Source organism: Saccopteryx bilineata, chromosome 2 (genome assembly GCF_036850765.1).
Source record: "Saccopteryx bilineata isolate mSacBil1 chromosome 2, mSacBil1_pri_phased_curated, whole genome shotgun sequence".
Lineage (NCBI taxonomy): Eukaryota > Metazoa > Chordata > Mammalia > Chiroptera > Emballonuridae > Saccopteryx > Saccopteryx bilineata.
Window position 1 is genome coordinate 220,618,911 of NC_089491.1, and position 17,908 is coordinate 220,636,818.

The 17,908-nt window shown below is 41.7% G+C and overlaps 1 protein-coding gene across 2 annotated transcripts in view; it reads right to left on the reverse strand.

The window, feature by feature from the left end:
• TRAPPC10 (trafficking protein particle complex subunit 10) overlaps nt 1-17,908 on the reverse strand; it is a 93,502-nt gene that overhangs the window by 54,109 nt on the left and 21,485 nt on the right. For both annotated transcript variants that reach the window (XM_066259243.1, XM_066259242.1), the window contains exons 2-5: nt 15,271-15,352; nt 10,513-10,648; nt 5,591-5,787; nt 1,043-1,238 (exon numbers count right to left, since the gene is read on the reverse strand). In XM_066259243.1, the coding sequence (XP_066115340.1) occupies nt 1,043-1,238; nt 5,591-5,787; nt 10,513-10,648; nt 15,271-15,352 (611 nt within the window). The remainder of the gene's footprint in view (nt 1-1,042; nt 1,239-5,590; nt 5,788-10,512; nt 10,649-15,270; nt 15,353-17,908) is intronic.

The following is a 17,908-nucleotide window of genomic DNA, read 5'->3' on the forward strand; positions in this document are numbered from 1 at the left end:
TCAATCCACCCACCTATCCATTCATCCATCCATCGACCCACCCAACCACCATAGTGTGGGTTCATACTGATGCCCCGATTCCAACCCAACACCACTGGATTCATTTAGAATCCCCCTTTCCTTGTTTGTAACTCTTAGAACTACATTTAATAAGCTTAAAGGGTGAAGAGACAGGGCAATCTGAAAGGTCTGTAGTAGGCCAGCTACATAGGAAATTATGAACATTCAAACTCCCTTATGTGGACCAAATTATCCAAAGGCCACTACAACATAAGCAACAGAGCAAGAGATAAACATCAAAATTTTTCATCTGAATTGGTCTTTTATTTGTTCAAACTGTATTATTTCTTCAGTAATCAATATGCAAGTGATATTTAAATATAAAAATTAAGCTTTTTCAAACTATGGTAAACACAGACAAGGAAGGTCCCCTCCCCCCTAATTATACTATTACACATCCCTTTGGTTCATTAAGACTTTTCTTCTTAAAACAAAGAAGGAGCTGTTATAAACTATAATTTTTAAAAGCTAAACTTTTTAAAACTTTAAAAACTTTTAAAATATAGTAAAGAAACTAGCTTAAAGTAGGTTTTACAGGAACCCTAGATGGATTATAAAACAAAACCACAGAGGAAATGTTCCTAGGAAATCATAACTTAATCACAGGGCCAGGCAGTCAGTGGACGTCTCTTGCGTCAGGATCCTCACCACCACTGGGCTCCTCTGCGTACAGCATTTCCGCGGTAGATGAACCCAAAGGCCCGGGATACTGATATTACCCTGAGGACCAGGCCATTTCATAAAAGGCCAAATGCCAAGCTCTGAAGCTCCAGGGAGCCAATGATATAATTACTCAGTACACCATCTCTGATCTCCTGCTTGATAAGCCGAAAGACAGAAATGTCTGTTAGCTACTATATTGTCTCTTGGATTTAAAAATTATGCGAATAAGACTTACCACAAGAGAGCTGCCTTATTTAGAGAGAAAAAAGGGGGGAGGGGACAATAAGGAAACCATCCAGTTCTGTCATTAGTCAAGTACCTGAACCATGAAATATTCACAAAAGCTCCAGCCTGGCTCAGTCCTCTTCTCCCTCAATGTTCTCATGTCATCCTCAAACTTGCCTAGGTTTTTGGTAAAAGACATAAGAAGCAATGTCCTGAGTTTGGTCAGGAAGGCATTCCAGGATTCCTGAGTTCGAGAAGAGTCCTTCAAAGGGTCACTGAGCACAATACACCTGCAGAGACATGACCGAACTGAAAAATACTCTCCAAGCACAGCATCACTCTCCCATTTTTCCTTCCAATGATTTCCTTCCTCTCCTTCCTTTCTTCCCTCCCTCACTCCTTTCTTTTTCCTTCTTTAACTGATAAAAATCATTAGGCAGGTGGTGAGAAATCAGGTTAGGAAAAGTTTAATGCCACATGAGCATTAACTGATCTTCCAAGGAGAATCACTATAGAATAGACTGGGAAGGAGACAGATGAATCCTGAGTCTTAGACTCTGCCTCCAGGTTCTCTGCAAAATAGGGTGATCATGTCATGCTCTGTTACCAAAACTCATTTCCCCTGCTTCCTTTAAAAACCTCTTTTGGGTCCTTGTAACTGACAGGACAAAATTTAAATCAATTAGCATGGCACATGAGGACCATTACAATTGGATCCAACCCAGCTGTCCAGCTTTAATTGTTACTGTTCCCAGTTGGAGCCCACTGATCTTCTCATGCGCTCCCCTCTTTGTATCAAGTATAGTCCTATTCACCCTTCAAGACCCAGCTCAGCTGACACATCCTCACTGAACCCCACCCAATCACCTCCCAGCTGCTCTGCCCTTCCCACATTAAGTACCCCCAGTGAACACTTGCTCTCTTTGTAGATCCATCTCTCCCACAAGAATGTGAGCACCTCAAGAGTAGGGTGAATAAATAAATCATAAATAAAGGCTTAACAGGTAGATATGATACAGTTTCTCCAAAAAGACTTTCAGGTAAACTATAAACGGCATAACATTAAAAGAATTCCCATTTGAAATGGCTACATATCCATCCAACAGGTTAGAAAAGGTAACTTTCTTTATCCTTGATAATAATTTAGAAAAAGGATGAAGTCTGAACTCAAATTGTAAAATATTGATGTACTGAGTTTCAACATCTCTCCTCACTAAATATTTTACCTGAACTACCAACAAGTAGCAAAACGAATAGATACTAAGTTTCACTTCTCTATACCCTTCACACCCTTTCAAGAAAGGGCTAATTCTATGGAATGTTAAGTCACTGGGCAAAAGCAGGAAGGCAGCCCATAGTGAACAATCAGCACCAAGAAGAAAATCAAAAAATTTGTAGCTGGCTTTAATTCCATTCACTCCACCCACCCCACCCCCTCCTGGACACTGATTCTTCTCCTGAAAGATGGAGGGGTCCAGTTGGCTCACCTCGAACACCCCCTCCCCCAAAGGACTAATGTGTTCAGTCCCCATATGAGCTGCTGGAATCTACCAGTTTGGCAGTTTATACTTAAAAGACTCTCAAGGATTGTAATCATCAGCATTATTTCCGAACAGGCACTGAATGAGACACAGAGAGACCCTGTACCTAGGGGTAGATGGGGAAAAAACTAATGCAAATGCCAACCACCAAAACAATGTTTTTTCAGTGACCTGGTGCTTATTAGACAATGCAATCATTATTTTCTCTATCCCTTATTATGTATGCCCTTCAACTTTTAATGTTACTAGATCTTTTTATGATAAAAAAGCACTGAAGAAATTCACATCAAGCCTAGATAGTTAACTCAGAAAGGGAGAGCCCAAAACAGCTCAAGTCATGGGAGATGGGGGCCTGTCTGGGGCGAAGCCACACGGCTATGCCAGGCAGCTGCTGGGAGGTGCAGTGTAATAAGGAGCTCCCAGCCGGGACCAATGCCAGTGACCCACACCAATAACGTGGCAACCTTCTGACTTAGCAATACTTATCAAAAGCCTGAAAAGGCACAAAACCTTTACCCAGCAATTTGCCTTTTGGGGATTTATTTTAAGGAAATTACAAAGTTATACACAACACTGGAGCTAGAATATTATTTATAATATTGGTGTTTATAATAATAAGTAAACAATAACTTATAAGTCCAGCAGAGGACTGTATAGATGACTTATCATACAATAATGCTACGGAATATTATAAACTCACTAAAAATAATGGCGTAAAAATACATTTATTGTTAAAGGAAAAACTGTTACAAGGTACAATAGTATTTAGTTTGAAAAGGCAAGTACAAAACATTATGCATACACAGTACCTCACATGCACACACATATATACCCATAAAGAGAAAGAGTCTGAAAAATACATACTAACTACTAAAAGTTAATATCTATTTTCTTTTTGCTCAGTACCTTTCTCTAATAATTCTATAATAAACATGTAGGCCCTGGCCGGTTGGCTCAGCGGTAGAGCGTCGGCCTGGAGTGCGGGGGACCCGGGTTCAATTCCCGGCCAGGGCACATAGGAGAAGCACCCATTTGCTTCTCCACCCCCACCCCCTCCTTCCTCTCTGTCTCTCTCTTCCCCTCCCGCAGCCGAGGCTCCATTGGAGCAAAGATGGCCCGGGCGCTGGGGATGGCTCCTTGGCCTCTGTCCCAGGCGCTAGGGTGGCTCTGGTCGCGGCAGAGCGACGCCCTGGAGGGGCAGAGCATCGCCCCCTGGTGGGCAGAGCGTTGCCCCTGGTGGGCGTGCCGGGTGGATCCGGTCGGGCGCATGCGGGAGTCTGTCTGACTGTCTCTCCCCGTTTCCAGCTTCAGAAAAATACAAAAAAAAAAAAAAGATAAAATAAACATGTAAATATTTATAATCAGATATTTTTTAAATAGCCACTTCAGGACCAGGTGGTCCAATATTTTCAAAGACAGAAATTATACTGTCTAATAAAGTAACTGTCAATAGACAGTATACAGAATTCAAATTTATGAAAATCTGGCCTAGCTTTTTACATTAAAAAATATAGATTTGTCAAAGGTAGCTTTGCAAAGTAATGAAAATCAAAGTGTTGGAAGACATGTTTAAATATTGGAAATAAATGTTAAAAACTTCAGTAATTAAATTTTATGTATAAAGAACAGTCATTAAAAGCAAGTTAGTTTTATATGGGCTCAGCAGAAACATACTTTTAGCAATTAGATAAAAATTATATTAAAAGTAATCAACAGGCATTTTGAAAAAATTATTATACAATTTCAAGGGTTTACAAGTTTAGACTAATATACTCCATTAACACCCATTTATTTACCTAATAAAATCCCCCCAAAATGTCTTTTGTTCTACTAAAGCACCCCAAGGCCCCCGGGTTGATTCTCCTTATGCCAGGCCACCCACTCTTCCCTCCCTGCTTCCAGCTCATGGCGATCTGCTCTTCCTCTTTAGAACAAAACATTAAGTGTCCCTGAATCACAGAGAGGAGAGGCCACTCAGTTACAGAACCTCTTGCTAAAATATTAAACTGATTCCTTTGGGCTAGCTAATTTGTGAATAAAAGGCCTCAGGAAAAAAATCCCACACAAGTCCACATTGCACAAAAATTCTCAGATACATCATAAGCTCAACAATCTAATATTTTATTGAAATTATAAATAAAGCAAGTTTGAACATTACTGAAAAGGAAACCCACATATTGCTCTTTCCCCTGAAGAACTGTCAACTGGGCGACCCTGACACAGGACACAATCACAGCATAAATTAGCTGCACAGCAGTCTGGTGGGTATTCCCAGCCAACCCCCAGAATTCTTCCCTCGCATCCTTCACTCTAGCCCACCACTGCATCCTCAGGGAAGTCACTCTGTCCCCCCAGCCCCAGAGCAGGTCAGTGCCTACTCCAGGCCTTTGCTTCACTCTGGAACCCTTGGTCTGAGCTCTTGCCATGGTGGTAACTGCAGCTGTGAGGACCTAGGTGTGAGGCCATGTCCGTCTCCGCCACTACCACGCTGTAGAAGGGCAGGGACCAAGCTTCCTATTGCACCCCTAGGAACTGGGTGAATTAAAGAACTACACTATGAGCTACAGAACAAAATTACACTGGCATAAGAAATATACTAGCCAACTCAGCCAGGAACGGCATCACTGAAAATAGAGGAAATGTGCCACCCCAAAAGAGAACAGGACACAGGGAAAAGTAAGAAGGGACCCAGTCCATGCAACAGAGTAACCACCAAGGCTTCGGTAGTCCCATTCACAGTTTCTGAAGATGAAGTCAGCATTTTATAATTTCTATTTTGAAGGAATCCTGCTGCACACCAGAACGGCAAGACTCCTTGAAACCATTGCCATGCTGACACCCATTATTATCAATCTTCAGAAAGGGGACCCACTGTGTGGCCTCTCCCACAGTCAGTGGGCCCTAGGGCACCTCCACAAGGGTTACTGTGTACAGGTTGCATCTGCCAGACTGGGAGCTCCACCAGGAAAGCACCCCATCATCACATGCTCTAGTGCCAGGCATGCTACAGTAGCTTAGAGTAAACATTTATCACTGCCCAAAGCCAGTAAGCTGTGTCCTCCTAGCATCAGTCCAATGAGGTAAATTTAAGAGACACTTACCTGTCACTCTGTTTATTACAAAAATCATTTCTTATTTTGTCCACAATTGAAGTTCGGGGAAGGATGTTGGTTTTGTTTTTTTTCTTGGCATCATTTTCAACTACCACTATTAACCAGTCCACAGAGCTATGAGCTTTCAGAACATTCTGCCATTTGGTAAGGTCATCCTTTACTGTAGCTTTATATACTTCAGTATCCTAAAAATAAATAAGTCACTGTGAAAGCAAGTCAATCAATCCTTCCATTTATATGGCAAAATGTGTCTAACAACAGGGGATAATACAGCAGCCACAGCACTTTGGTTCTAGGATGTGACGCCCAGGCGTGAGCAACCCCTGCAGGTCCCCAGGTAGGCTCAGCGCCACACCCTGCATATTATCTCCAGATACTTGGGACACTGAGGGAAGAGTTTCCAAAGTTACAAAGGAAGAAACCAAGAGTCAGACAGCTCAGGAAGCTGTCAACAGTGACACAGTCAGCTGTAAATTTTGGGACTTTAAAACCCAGGTCTCTACAGCCAAAGCTCTGTGCCTAAGCACTACAGGAATCCAATCCATTGTGTACCCTGCACCAGTGAGGAGGTGCACGGATCTTCTTGGTGCAAAGCCTGTCATCACTGTCGCTGGCTGCCATAGGAGGGCCAAGGTCAGCTGCCCAGTGGCTCCCTCCACAGCCCCTGAGTTCTCTGCCAAACTCCAGAACCACTTTAAATTCTATGCTACACACAGGCCACACCAGGGTTAAAGCAGCCTCAGATGTGAACCCAAGGAAAGAGGAAAATCTGAAGCTTCTTGAAAGCTATCATGAGTCACATGGGTCAACAGGGGAGCGTCCTGGTCCTAAAAATCAATACTGCTCCTGACTCAGAATTCTACACATCAGCTGCCAACGAGAGCATCCAGCGTGCACAGAAGCCAGCGAGTCCACCTCAGTCTCTTCCAGATGGAAGCAGGGAAATAGAAATTGTTCTTGGTATTTGTAACTGTTTATAATTGCCTATAAAATCCCTAAAGGCACTTAGAAGAGTCAGAGTGAAAATCTAAAACCAAGATATCTAATTCATTTCCAAATTAGACATTTAAAAACCTTTAAACACTATACTTAATAGCTTACTGCTTAAATATACACGTTCCCTCTTTAAATGGAAGAGTCCTTCGTATAATCCTGACCATATCACTAGATTTTCTTTAGTCTTCTTGAAAACACTCCTGCAGACATATACTAATGTGACTGATCCATAAATGAGTTAAATCTCAAACTCTGTACCCAGTCCCACTTTTGGTTTAATTAATAAATGAAAAGCTCCAAAAGGCAGTACTTATCATTTTTAGCCTAATATGTAAAACTATGTCCCTGGTAAAATTAGAAGCAAATTTAAATCTGAAAATATATTTGGTTAAAAATTAAGAGGAAAACCATCTTGCAAAATTCAGTTTTCTTTGAATTACTGTCCTCATACTCATATACTGTGTGTTCTCTACAGAATGGCAGTATTTAGAAATAACGGCCCTGGCGAGTTAGCTCAGTCAGTTAAGAGTGTTGTCCGGAAACAATAAGATTGCGGGTTTAATCTGTGGTCAGGGCACACATGAGAAGCAACCAAAAAATGCATGACTGAGTGGAACAACAAATGCTTCCCTTCCCCCTCCCCACTCTCTCTCCCTTCCTCTCTCTTTCTAAAAATCAATAAAAATTAAGCCCTGGCTGGATAGCTTGGTTGGTTAGAGTACTGTCCTGGAGCACAAAGGTTGCTGCTTTGATTCCCTGGTCAGGGCACATACAAGGTGCAGCTTGATGTTCCTATCTCTTTCTCCCTGTCTCTCACTCAAAAAATAAATATAATAATAATAATAATGGAACAAAAGTTGGTGCCCCTCCCCCCCTCGCTCTCTCTCTCCCTCTCCACCTTCTTGCCCCCTCTCAAATCAATGGAAAAAAAGTTTTTAAAATAATAATAATAGTACTTAGACCAAATGTGATTTATACCAGGAATGCAAGTATGGCTTAATAATAAGAAATCCAAATCCATTAATATAACTCAACACATTGGTAGATCTAAGTGGAAAGAAATCATGATTATCTCCACTGAGTCTGAAAAAGCCTTTAACACAATTCAACAATGTATTCCTAATAAAAGCCCTGAGGAAACAGGAATGGATGGGACTTCCTTCACATGATCATGTAAACTTACCTCAGTCCTACAGCCAACACCTTACTGAATGGGGAACCACAACAAGCATTCCCAAGGCCAGCCACAAGGCAACAGCCACTACCTCCACTACTACTTAACAATGTCTGAGAACAGAGAAAACAATTTGTGGCATAGAATTGAAAAAGAAGAGGTAAGACTATCTGTTCTTGAAGATGGCATGTTAGGATACCTGGAAAACCCTACTGGGGCCTAGAGAATCAATGATAACACTAACTCAAACAATAAAAGAATTCAGCAAGGTTTACATGGAAAAAACCAACAGCCTTCATATACACAATAAACACAAACTAGAATATATAATGGTAAAGAAAACCCCATTTACAACAGTAACAAAAAAGTAAAATGCTCAAAATAAAGTTAACAAAAAATGTTTAAAATCTATTAAGAAGAAAAGGTTAAAGCACTCTGAAAGACACAGGTAGACCTGTGTGTCTACCAAGGGGTGATATAAAAAGTCCCCCCTCGTTCTGGGTTACAGCAACTCATCATCAAGATGTTAGAGCTGCATACAGTAATTTATAAAGTTCACGTGATCCCAATAAAAATACCCAAAAAGCTTTAATCTGGAGCTAAGGAACTTGACACTGAAGTTCCCATGGAAAAACAAACAGGCAAGAACAACTAGGAAAACACTGGAAGGACCAACCCTGAGGAGGACTAGCCCAAGCGGAGAGGAACGACGTGTGCTGTCAGTCCAGCAAAGTGCAAACTGCAAACAACTGTTGAACTCTTTTCAGAAGATGTTTCCTGCCGTAGTACTGCAGTACAGGAGGAGCAATTGTGAAACCACGTTATGCATATTGCAGGACTGAGCCCACAGATGCACTGATGTTATCAAGAGCCAGGGTGCATATAAACATGAAATGGGGGAGGCCAGAAAAGAGCTCTGTGAGGTCAGGTTAAAATCCAGCATCAGTATCAACTCTGATACCTGGAGATACCCTTTCTTAGCTGTCTACAAAAAAGGCCTAATGCAGTGGCACTCCTTAGTGGCAAAGGAATCAGTGCTCCGTGAAGAAATAGCTGATTCCAGGACAAGCAAAGGTACAAGAACCTCGAACATCTTATTGTCCCAGAAAGTTAGAAAATGCTCAAAAGGACAGAGGAGCCTGACCTGTGGTGGCGCAGTGGATAAAGAGTCGACCTGGAACGCTGAGGTCGCTGGTTCAGAACCCTGCATTTGTCCGGTCAAGGCATATACGGGAGTTGATGCTTCCTGCTCCTCCCCCCTTTCTCTCTCTCTCTCTCTCATACTCTCTCCTCTCTCTCCTCTCTAAAATGAATAACTTAAATAAATAAAAAAGACAGAGGAGCAAGTTTGAAGTGACCCTTGCTGGACAAATCTGGGACAATTTGAATATCAAATAAGTAAGGCTAATTGACTATAAAGCATTAAGTTAAACAAAAACCCATGCAGACTCTTTCCTCGAGCAGAACAGTGCTGATAAATTTGAGGGAGTGGTGTCTATACTGGCTGGTCCGGGAAGAATCACCACCGGGGCACAATCTCGGCACTCACACTGAAGGATACACGCAGCCTTACTGCTGATCCCTGGGGATGGCTTACTAACTGCAAGGGGTAAATGGACCTACAGCATGGAGAAGCAAGACAACTCCTGGACCACGAATCAAATCTGACATTACCACTGAGGAAGGAGCTAGAGAGAGAAGAGTTACCAGGCCTGCGGTGACCACCTCTAGGTTTCCTCACGAGGCTGGCCCTTGGCTGGCACCTGGAAATGTGGGTTTCAGAGGGTTCTCAGCACATGTGATGCAAGTGCCTCACTAGGCCCAAACCGTCTGTACAAACATGATGGCTGTGCTAGAATCTGCTACCCCTCTAAGACTCCAGAGTTTTCATCCATGCCAGGCAGAGGAGCCATGTGAGCAGCCCTGATAAAAACCCTGGGTGCTGAATCTCTGATGAGCTCCCAATAGACAACATCTCACACATGTTACTGGGCAAAAGCAAAAGGTGTACGCAATAAAGTCCAGGGAAACCAGGAATGAGCCTTGAGTTCTTTCTCATTAAAATTACAAAAACTGCTTCTGCACCCTCAGATTCAGGTTAAAATGTCACGCTATGCAATGATTTATATATTCAGTATATTGCTAAGAGTCTGCTTTATTAGAGTCAAATTGGAAGAAATGACCCACAAAATTTCCTATTAGTTCAACAGAGTAATTCTGTCAAGAAAGACAAGTTCCTTTCTGGATTCATGTGTACACATCTGCCAGTTCAAGTGAAGGCCTATGGCAGCAGTGCCCCCAACAGGCAGTCCTGGAGTGCCTCCTGTGACAGGCCCTGATAACGAGGGAGGACCCAGTGCCTGGCCCTCAGAAAGTCACCACTCCAGCAAGGGACAAACAGGAATTATCTGCCATGATGGTAAAATAGGAGATTATGAAAATAAAGCTGAAAGTAAATATTAAAATTAGCTAGTGGCCACTGGGGCACAGAGAGACGGCTCACAGAACTCGGAACACAGAGAATAAGACTGTACTGGGTGACCACGAGGGTAACGCACTGGACCAGAGCAGAAAGACACAACAAAGCCACACCTCAGCTGAGGACTGGAGAAAATAGTACACTGGAATAAAAGGGACAGCAGAAAGTACAGGTGAAAACTGTAGTTGTCTAAAAAAAACCTAGACGCATGAGTTCTTAACCCTATTCCAAGACTCCCCCCCCCCCCAAATGAATACTTACACAGCATTCTGTCCAATAAATATGGAGAAAGGGAAATGTAAGCAGAGCTTTGTTTCCTTCTTTGGGCAGCAACTCCTCTTTGAACTGCACAAAGTTGGATTCTAGGTGAATCATCTTGGGAGCCCGGCCATAGGACCTATAAACAATTTTAAAGTCACTGAGAAAAACAACTGAAGAACATTCAGCAGAAAGAAAAAAATGCAACAAGAATTTAATCATTTCTTTGAGTTCTGACCCTGTAAGAGTCTTTCAAAAAATTCTATAAATTATTTTTTTAATTTAATTGATTTTGAGAGAGAGAAAGAGAGAGAAGCAGAAAGCATCAACTCATAGTAGTTGCTTCCCATATGTGCCTTGACCGAGCAAGCCCAGTGTTTCGAACCAGCAATCTCAGCACTTCAGGTCGACACTTTATCCACTGTGCCACCACAGGTCAGGCTAAATTATTTTAATCACAGTTCACAGCTACATGTCAAAGCTCCTTGTGCATAAAATCTTTCATTTTGCTTAATGATACATGCATGTGCAGGAATATGCTACCTAACCAGGGTTATGTGCAACAATACAGACTTCTGAGAAAAATGGACTGTACTGGGGTTTAACTTCATCTGTTAAGTCACTATAAGGGAAGCTTCCCAAATGTCAAAAGAACAGTTTGAAACTATGAAAGCTTTAAATGGCACTAACACTTCTGTCACCTGTGTGATCCAGAAAAGAGAACTATCAATGAAAAAGAACAGGTTTTGTTTGCAGAGCTCAAATAAAGCCGTGGTGACCACCCTTCTTCCTTTTCTCAACCCAAGAGGAAAGAACATAGAAACCCCGCCAGCTACAACATCTAATCTAAAGCTATCAGAGGATATGGGTACTATTTTGATATACTTCTAAATATTAATTACACCATGTCTTTTTTCCCAACCTTATTTTCCACCTCCAGAGGCTGTGTCTCCAATCTCAGAAACACCCGTGTTTAAGAAACTGACACCAGTTGTGTTGAATATAACCAGCTTCACCCCTAAATTGGTCTATATCCTATTTGCGTGCTATTATTTTCTGTTCTCATGAGATTGATAACGTTTTCTTTTTAGATCTTAACCATCTATTCCTATTCTGCTGTTGGTTACATTTTTATTTTAATTTGCATAAGCTTACATTTTCTTCAAAGACTAAAGTAAACAAGTATCCTTCTTGAATAAGACAAGAAAAACAGTATACTTTCTCTCTGATTTCTTCCACACATTTGGAATTTTAGATTTTTTTCATTTTTATTTTAAGATTTTATGTATTGGTTTTAGAGAAACGAGAGCTCAAGGGGTGGGGGGATGGGAAGTATCAACCCGCAGTTGCTTCTTGTATGTGCCTTGACCAGGCAAGCCCAGGTTTTTGAACCAAAAACTTCAGCATTCCAGGTTGATACTCTTATCTACTGCACTACCACAGGTCAGGCAATTCTTTTCATTTTTAAAAGGACTGATACCTTAACTTGAGCAAAATGTTTTATGACAAATTTGCTGGCAGCTGCTTCTTCATCTTGTGAATTTGAGCTCATTCTCCTTGTTGAGATATATACTTTAACTATTTCAGACAGGGTGGTAAGGCTTCTCATCACACATGTCCAAAACTGTTATTGTTTATTGCACTGACTCCCAACTGTCTCCATGTCACAGCAAGCAGTGAACAGCATATTTGAATGGCACTCTGGAGTTCTAGGTTCAAAGGTATTTCCCTCAGCACTTTGAGAAGACACTTACTAAATGCTTTATTTTATGCAGCATTTTCAATGCTGGGAGAGACTGCACATTTGGTTTCCCTTTCCTCCATTTTCCTGGCACTGTTTTTGGCTCACTTTGTTCTGCTTTCATTCTGCTCACCTCTCTGCAGGTCCTTGCATCTCTGATCACTTCTAGAAAAATCCTAGTGTTAGTTCTTCAAATGTTGCCTGCCCTCACTTCTGAAACACCTATTCGAGGGATGCTGAAACCTCTGGGTTTAGCTTCCATGTCTCAGCTTTTCTCCATGCTGTCCATCTCCAGTCTTAGCACTAAACTCCAGCATTTCTAAGCTTGATCTTCCAACTCACTAATTTGTTCTTCAGCTAAACAGCTGCTTAGTGAATCTAGCAAAGTTTTTGCTTCAATCTTTTAGCTACTAGATCTAATGAGCTAATTTTGAGTTTTTATCAAAGTAATAACGTATATACTTGACAATGTCAAACAGTATGAATTAGCTTTTCACACACACGCATACACAAGCACAGGTCCTCTTTACCTCATCTACATATTAGTCTCCTAGAACTGCTATAAAAAATTATCATAAACCTAGAGGTTTAAAACAACATTCATTCTCTCACCATTTAGGAAGCCAGAAATTCAAAATCAAGGTGTTGGTTCCCTCTGGAAGCTCTGAGGAAGAATTCATTCCTTGCCTCTCTCCTACCTTCTGGCCAGCCTTGACGTTCTTTGGTTTGTGGACACATCACTCCAATCTCTGCCTCCCCTTCATGTGTCTGTCACTGGTTTTAAGGCCCAGCCTAATCCAGGATGAGCTCATACTGAAATCCTTAACTTGGTTATATCTGCAAAGACCCTTATTCCAAATAAGGTCACATCCACTGGTTCCAGATGGAGATACCTTCTGGGGGCCACAACTCAACCCACTATAACTCCCCATGCACTTTCATTTTAGACCAGATCTTTGACCATCTGTGATGGAAGATGCAGGTTCAGCTGTCTGTCCACTCTTCTATCCCTCCCCGCTCCCAATGGCTCTATCACAAGTGTTTGTTGCCCACATGCCATGTGTCCTTTATTAAATGTAGCAACACAGTTCACTAATAAGACAAGTAACACTCTGTGCTTGCAGTAGCTTTAGAATGTAACTTTTCTTCTTCTTGGCATTTTTTATTTTCTTAGTTCCCAGTGTCAACATTTTTAAATCTTACGAAGCTCTCCAACAGAACAGTAAACCCTCTGAGTACTACCCACATAGTCAGGCATCTGGTAATCTATCGGTTCCTTTTCCCTGGTGACATCCCCCAAGAGCCTACAGTCCTGCTGCTCCAATCAGGAATGCATCTGGGTCCTAAATCTGATCAAGCACCTCCTCCCAATGTTTCCTAAAACAGGGAGTGTGATAGGTCTTATCTCTGGGGCCACCTAGTTTCTCCTGAAATGAATTCTCTACTCTCTTGCTTATGGAGCATGGATGTGGCACAGAGTTCTTGGGTCTCAGCTGTACGCTGTTCAGACTTAGACCTGCTGGTTTCAGAATGGCACCTCTCCCCGTTTTCTACAGTGCCTCTTATCCAAGGGTCTGGAGCTTCTCTGTTCATAGGAATACCCACCCACCCCACTCCTGGCTTCCAGCAGGGACATACAGTGCAAACACAGGACAGGGGGGGGCCCTGTATCTAACTGCTTCCTGCCCACACCTTCTCCCACCACCCTTTCTAGCCTGGTCTTGCCCTCACCTACCGAGGTCCTAGGCCCTGTCACCTGTCAGAGAGTGCCTGTTCCTCAGGGACCTACCCCCAAAGACACATGGGGCTTAGCTGACTCTTCCAATTCCTCCATCTCTCTTTCTTCCACCAAAAAGGTGTGCACATCTCTCTGCTACCGCCATCTTCACTCCTTTCTCCACCCTGTGCATATCTGTGCCATTTTAGTCCTTTTTCTCATTGAGTGAGGTTCCAGGAAAGTGAAGAAATGAATATATATATTAAATCTGTGTAGTTTCTCTACATTGTTTTCGTTTCCTTTATTGTTTCATGGACATACTTTTTTATTTTATCTTTCTGAATTTTTAAATAATATATACTTATTTGAAATCCTTTCCAGATTACTCCATTTCTTCAGACATTAAGTTCCGTCACTTGCTAAATGAACGGTTTTCTCTTGTTCACAGCACTGGACCTCCTCAAAGGTTGAGTAATTTTTTCATAAAAGAATTCTCCCACTCTGTACACTATTTATATTAAATATTGGTAATTAAAACACATTCCTATAACACAATAATCAGGCACAAAAATGAGACTAGATTCACTAGAGAACCTGGGTGAGTCATCCCAGAAATCCACTCTAGTTCTTCAGGATACTGAGGTACAAACTGGTAGTTGCAAAGGAATAATGTAGCAAGAATCAGAATCGCATGAATATTACTAACAATGGGAAAATTTTTAGCCACCTTGTTAAAATCGGATTACTTGTGTTAAATCAAAATCCAAACACTTTCAAAAAATAATACCTCATCAGAAATAAGTTTTCCAGTAAGATAATTCAAAGTTTATTAGTGCCTTTGAACAAGTCATTAAATGAACAATTACGCAGAGGAGGGTCGCTGGGGTGGCTGATGTGGTTTCCCTCCTAACTTTTACAAACACTTTTCTGTATATTTTCTCATCCTTAATGAAGGGGAGTGCAAATAAAAGGTTAATGTTCTGCTGTAATAGGGCGTCTGAGTGAATACATGTCTCCTTTCCACAATGCCTATGCCTGTAAGACAGCCTGAGTCTGAAGAACCCTGGAGAATCACAAATCAAGTCTGTAAAAGAGCCTGTAACTCAAAAGAACAGTGTTGTTTCTTCCATCCTCTATCTTGTTAAGAAAATCAATATATTCCTGGCCCACGGGTTGTGGTGTCACTCGGCTTCTCCACAGTGCACTTTAGGACTCAGACTTTAACTTTTACTACCTCACTTGTTCACATAAATGTCTAAAGAGTGAAGAGGAAGATTACAGCCAAAAAACAAACACGTCATACCTTCTCCATTCCATTGGTTCTCTTGGCAGCTGCTGGGACAACGTCGGGTAAATAGAGGTAAATAAATTCTGGTCTCCGGCACCTACAACAGGAATAAAGAAAAATCCAGTTAGGCTATTTTTAGATAAATATGGGCAAAATGGGCTCTAAAATTTATTAAATCGGTAACTTTAAGCCAGGGGTTGGGAACCTTTTTGGCTGAAAGCGCCATGAACGCCACATATTTTAAAATGTAATTTCATGAGAGCCATACAACGATCCGTGTACCTTACGCATTATCCAATAAAAATTTGGTGTCGTCCCGGAGGACAGCTGTGATTGGCTCTAGCCACCTGCAACCATGAACATGAGTGGTAGGAAATGAATGGATTGTAAAACATGAGAATGTTTTATATTTTTAACATTATTTTCTTTTATTAAAGATTTGTCTGCGAGCCAGATGCAGCCATCAAAAGAACCACATCTGGCTTGCGAGCCATAGGTTCCCGACCCCTGCTTTAAGCTATTTTATATTTAGTAAAATGACACCACAAAATGAGACTGTCTCATATCATTAAATCACTGGTCTCTAGAAAACCTGGCCCCTGACATATATGGTAAAACTTAATCCTCATGTCACCTCCCTGAAGTAAATGTGATTCCACCCCCCCCCCCCAGAAGAATGAGGATCAGGAAAGTTGTGTAACTTGCCCAAAGCCACAGAGCTCAGGAGGGTGGAGCCCCCTCAACTCTACCCCATTTCACTACTGAATCTGCTCCCCAGCCGTGGCTTTCTGCAAGAGAACAGCAAGAACTTTCCAGGCAGACAAGGAAACCCAGAGACGTGCTGTTGGGCAAATGAGTTTGTAAAACTTGTATATTTTTAGTTTGCTCACTTTTACTGTTAAAAAATGGCACTGGGCAGCACCAGGTATGTGATCTGTGAAATTGCAAATTACCTTTCTGCTTGGGAAGGGCCACTGTTTTCCTAATGTGTGCTGGAGGAAGAGAAGCCATGTTTACAGAGTGAGAGCAGAAAGAATGCAGAGTGCTGAGGAAGAAGCAGTTTGTGCAGAAGGGAGAAGATATATAGATGGAGAACCAGAGATGAGCGGCTTTGTGAGCTCCACTGAGACTGGTGGGGCCTTTGATTCTAGGAGAAACCGGAGAAGATTCTCCTGGCTGTAGAACCAGATAATGTGTCAGTGGCTTTGGGAGCCCTGAGTGAAAGGGAAGTGTTTTTTCCTGTGTGTGTTGCTTGTCGGCCAGCGCAAGACTTTAATAAAGAAATGGCCCACCATTTTTTGGCTCCACTGTTTCTTTACCGTCTGCTCGAATCTAATGTGAACCTGCATGTGCATGGCCACGATGGCCATGACTACTGGCTATACACGTGCACATAAACTTCTCAAAATAAACTCAATATGCATCAAAATGTCATTAAACAGAAACACACAGGGCAGCTCCACACACACATACTATGTAGAGCTCCCCCCATGCAGTCTCTCATTCGGTCCCCACAGTAACTCCAAGGAGGCCATGACAAACTTGAGCTGACTTCCCAGAGAAGGTGAGGTCTGAGAGTCAAGGCGCTCAGAGCACACAGCCACACTGGCAGACACCGGTCATGACCCCCAGGCCTGTGACTTTATATTGCACACACATTTACCTTTTCACTCAGCTCTTTCCACAGTAGCTTTAACATAATGGAAAAACCCACTTAACTCTCATAAAATGATAATATAACCACACTGTTACACTTAAACTAGATAAGAACCTTTTTAATATGGATTACTCAAATTCTTATACTCAAAAGGATCCTAACCATTTTCCAAACTGTCTTTATATTGAGCTTAAAGAAATCATGGGGAAGTGATGGAGGCAATTAACACATTTGATGGTTTTGCTATCATGAACCTAAGAAAAACTAACAAAGCCAAGTCACTGCTGATAGTGGTGATGCCTCTGGGCAGCTGAACTGTGTAAGGCAGTGCGGCATGGTGACAACAGACACTGCCAGCCTGGATACCAGAATCCCCATCTCATCTTCACACCTACTCTCTGAATAGCTTGGGGAAAACACTGAACCCTCCAGTGCCTCGTGGGACCATCTGTGAAATGAGAAAGGAAAAATACCTCCTTCAGCACACGGCTGTGCTAAAGAGTAAAGAAGTCAACACCAATCAGCATCCTTGAACAAGGCCTGATACCAAGCAAACACTTCATAAGGGTTCCTATTACTACATTTTTGTTAAAATAAAAACAATTTTTGTTTTAACTTACCATTTTTCATCAGGTTCATTTATTCGGTAGTCATTCTAGAAATCATTACCCTTGAGTAATACGAATGTTTACGTCCTCACTCAAAGGGTTAACAAAAAACTCACTACTCAAAGGGTTAAAGTAACAAAATCTTTAGTTAGATTTATTATCTTTGCCGATTTCTGTTGCCTCTTTAAAAGGTTCCAAGATTAATGTGCAAAAATCATGACTCTGCTACATAGAAGTTAGGGCAACTACATAAAAGCTTTCTCCTCTTTCACTTGCTTTTTTATAAAGTCTCACATAAGTGCCAATTAATGTATGCACACACAGTAAAAAAGTGAAGTGCCTCCTACACACTGCCACCTCGTAAGCTATCTCCCACAGGAATCCTGTT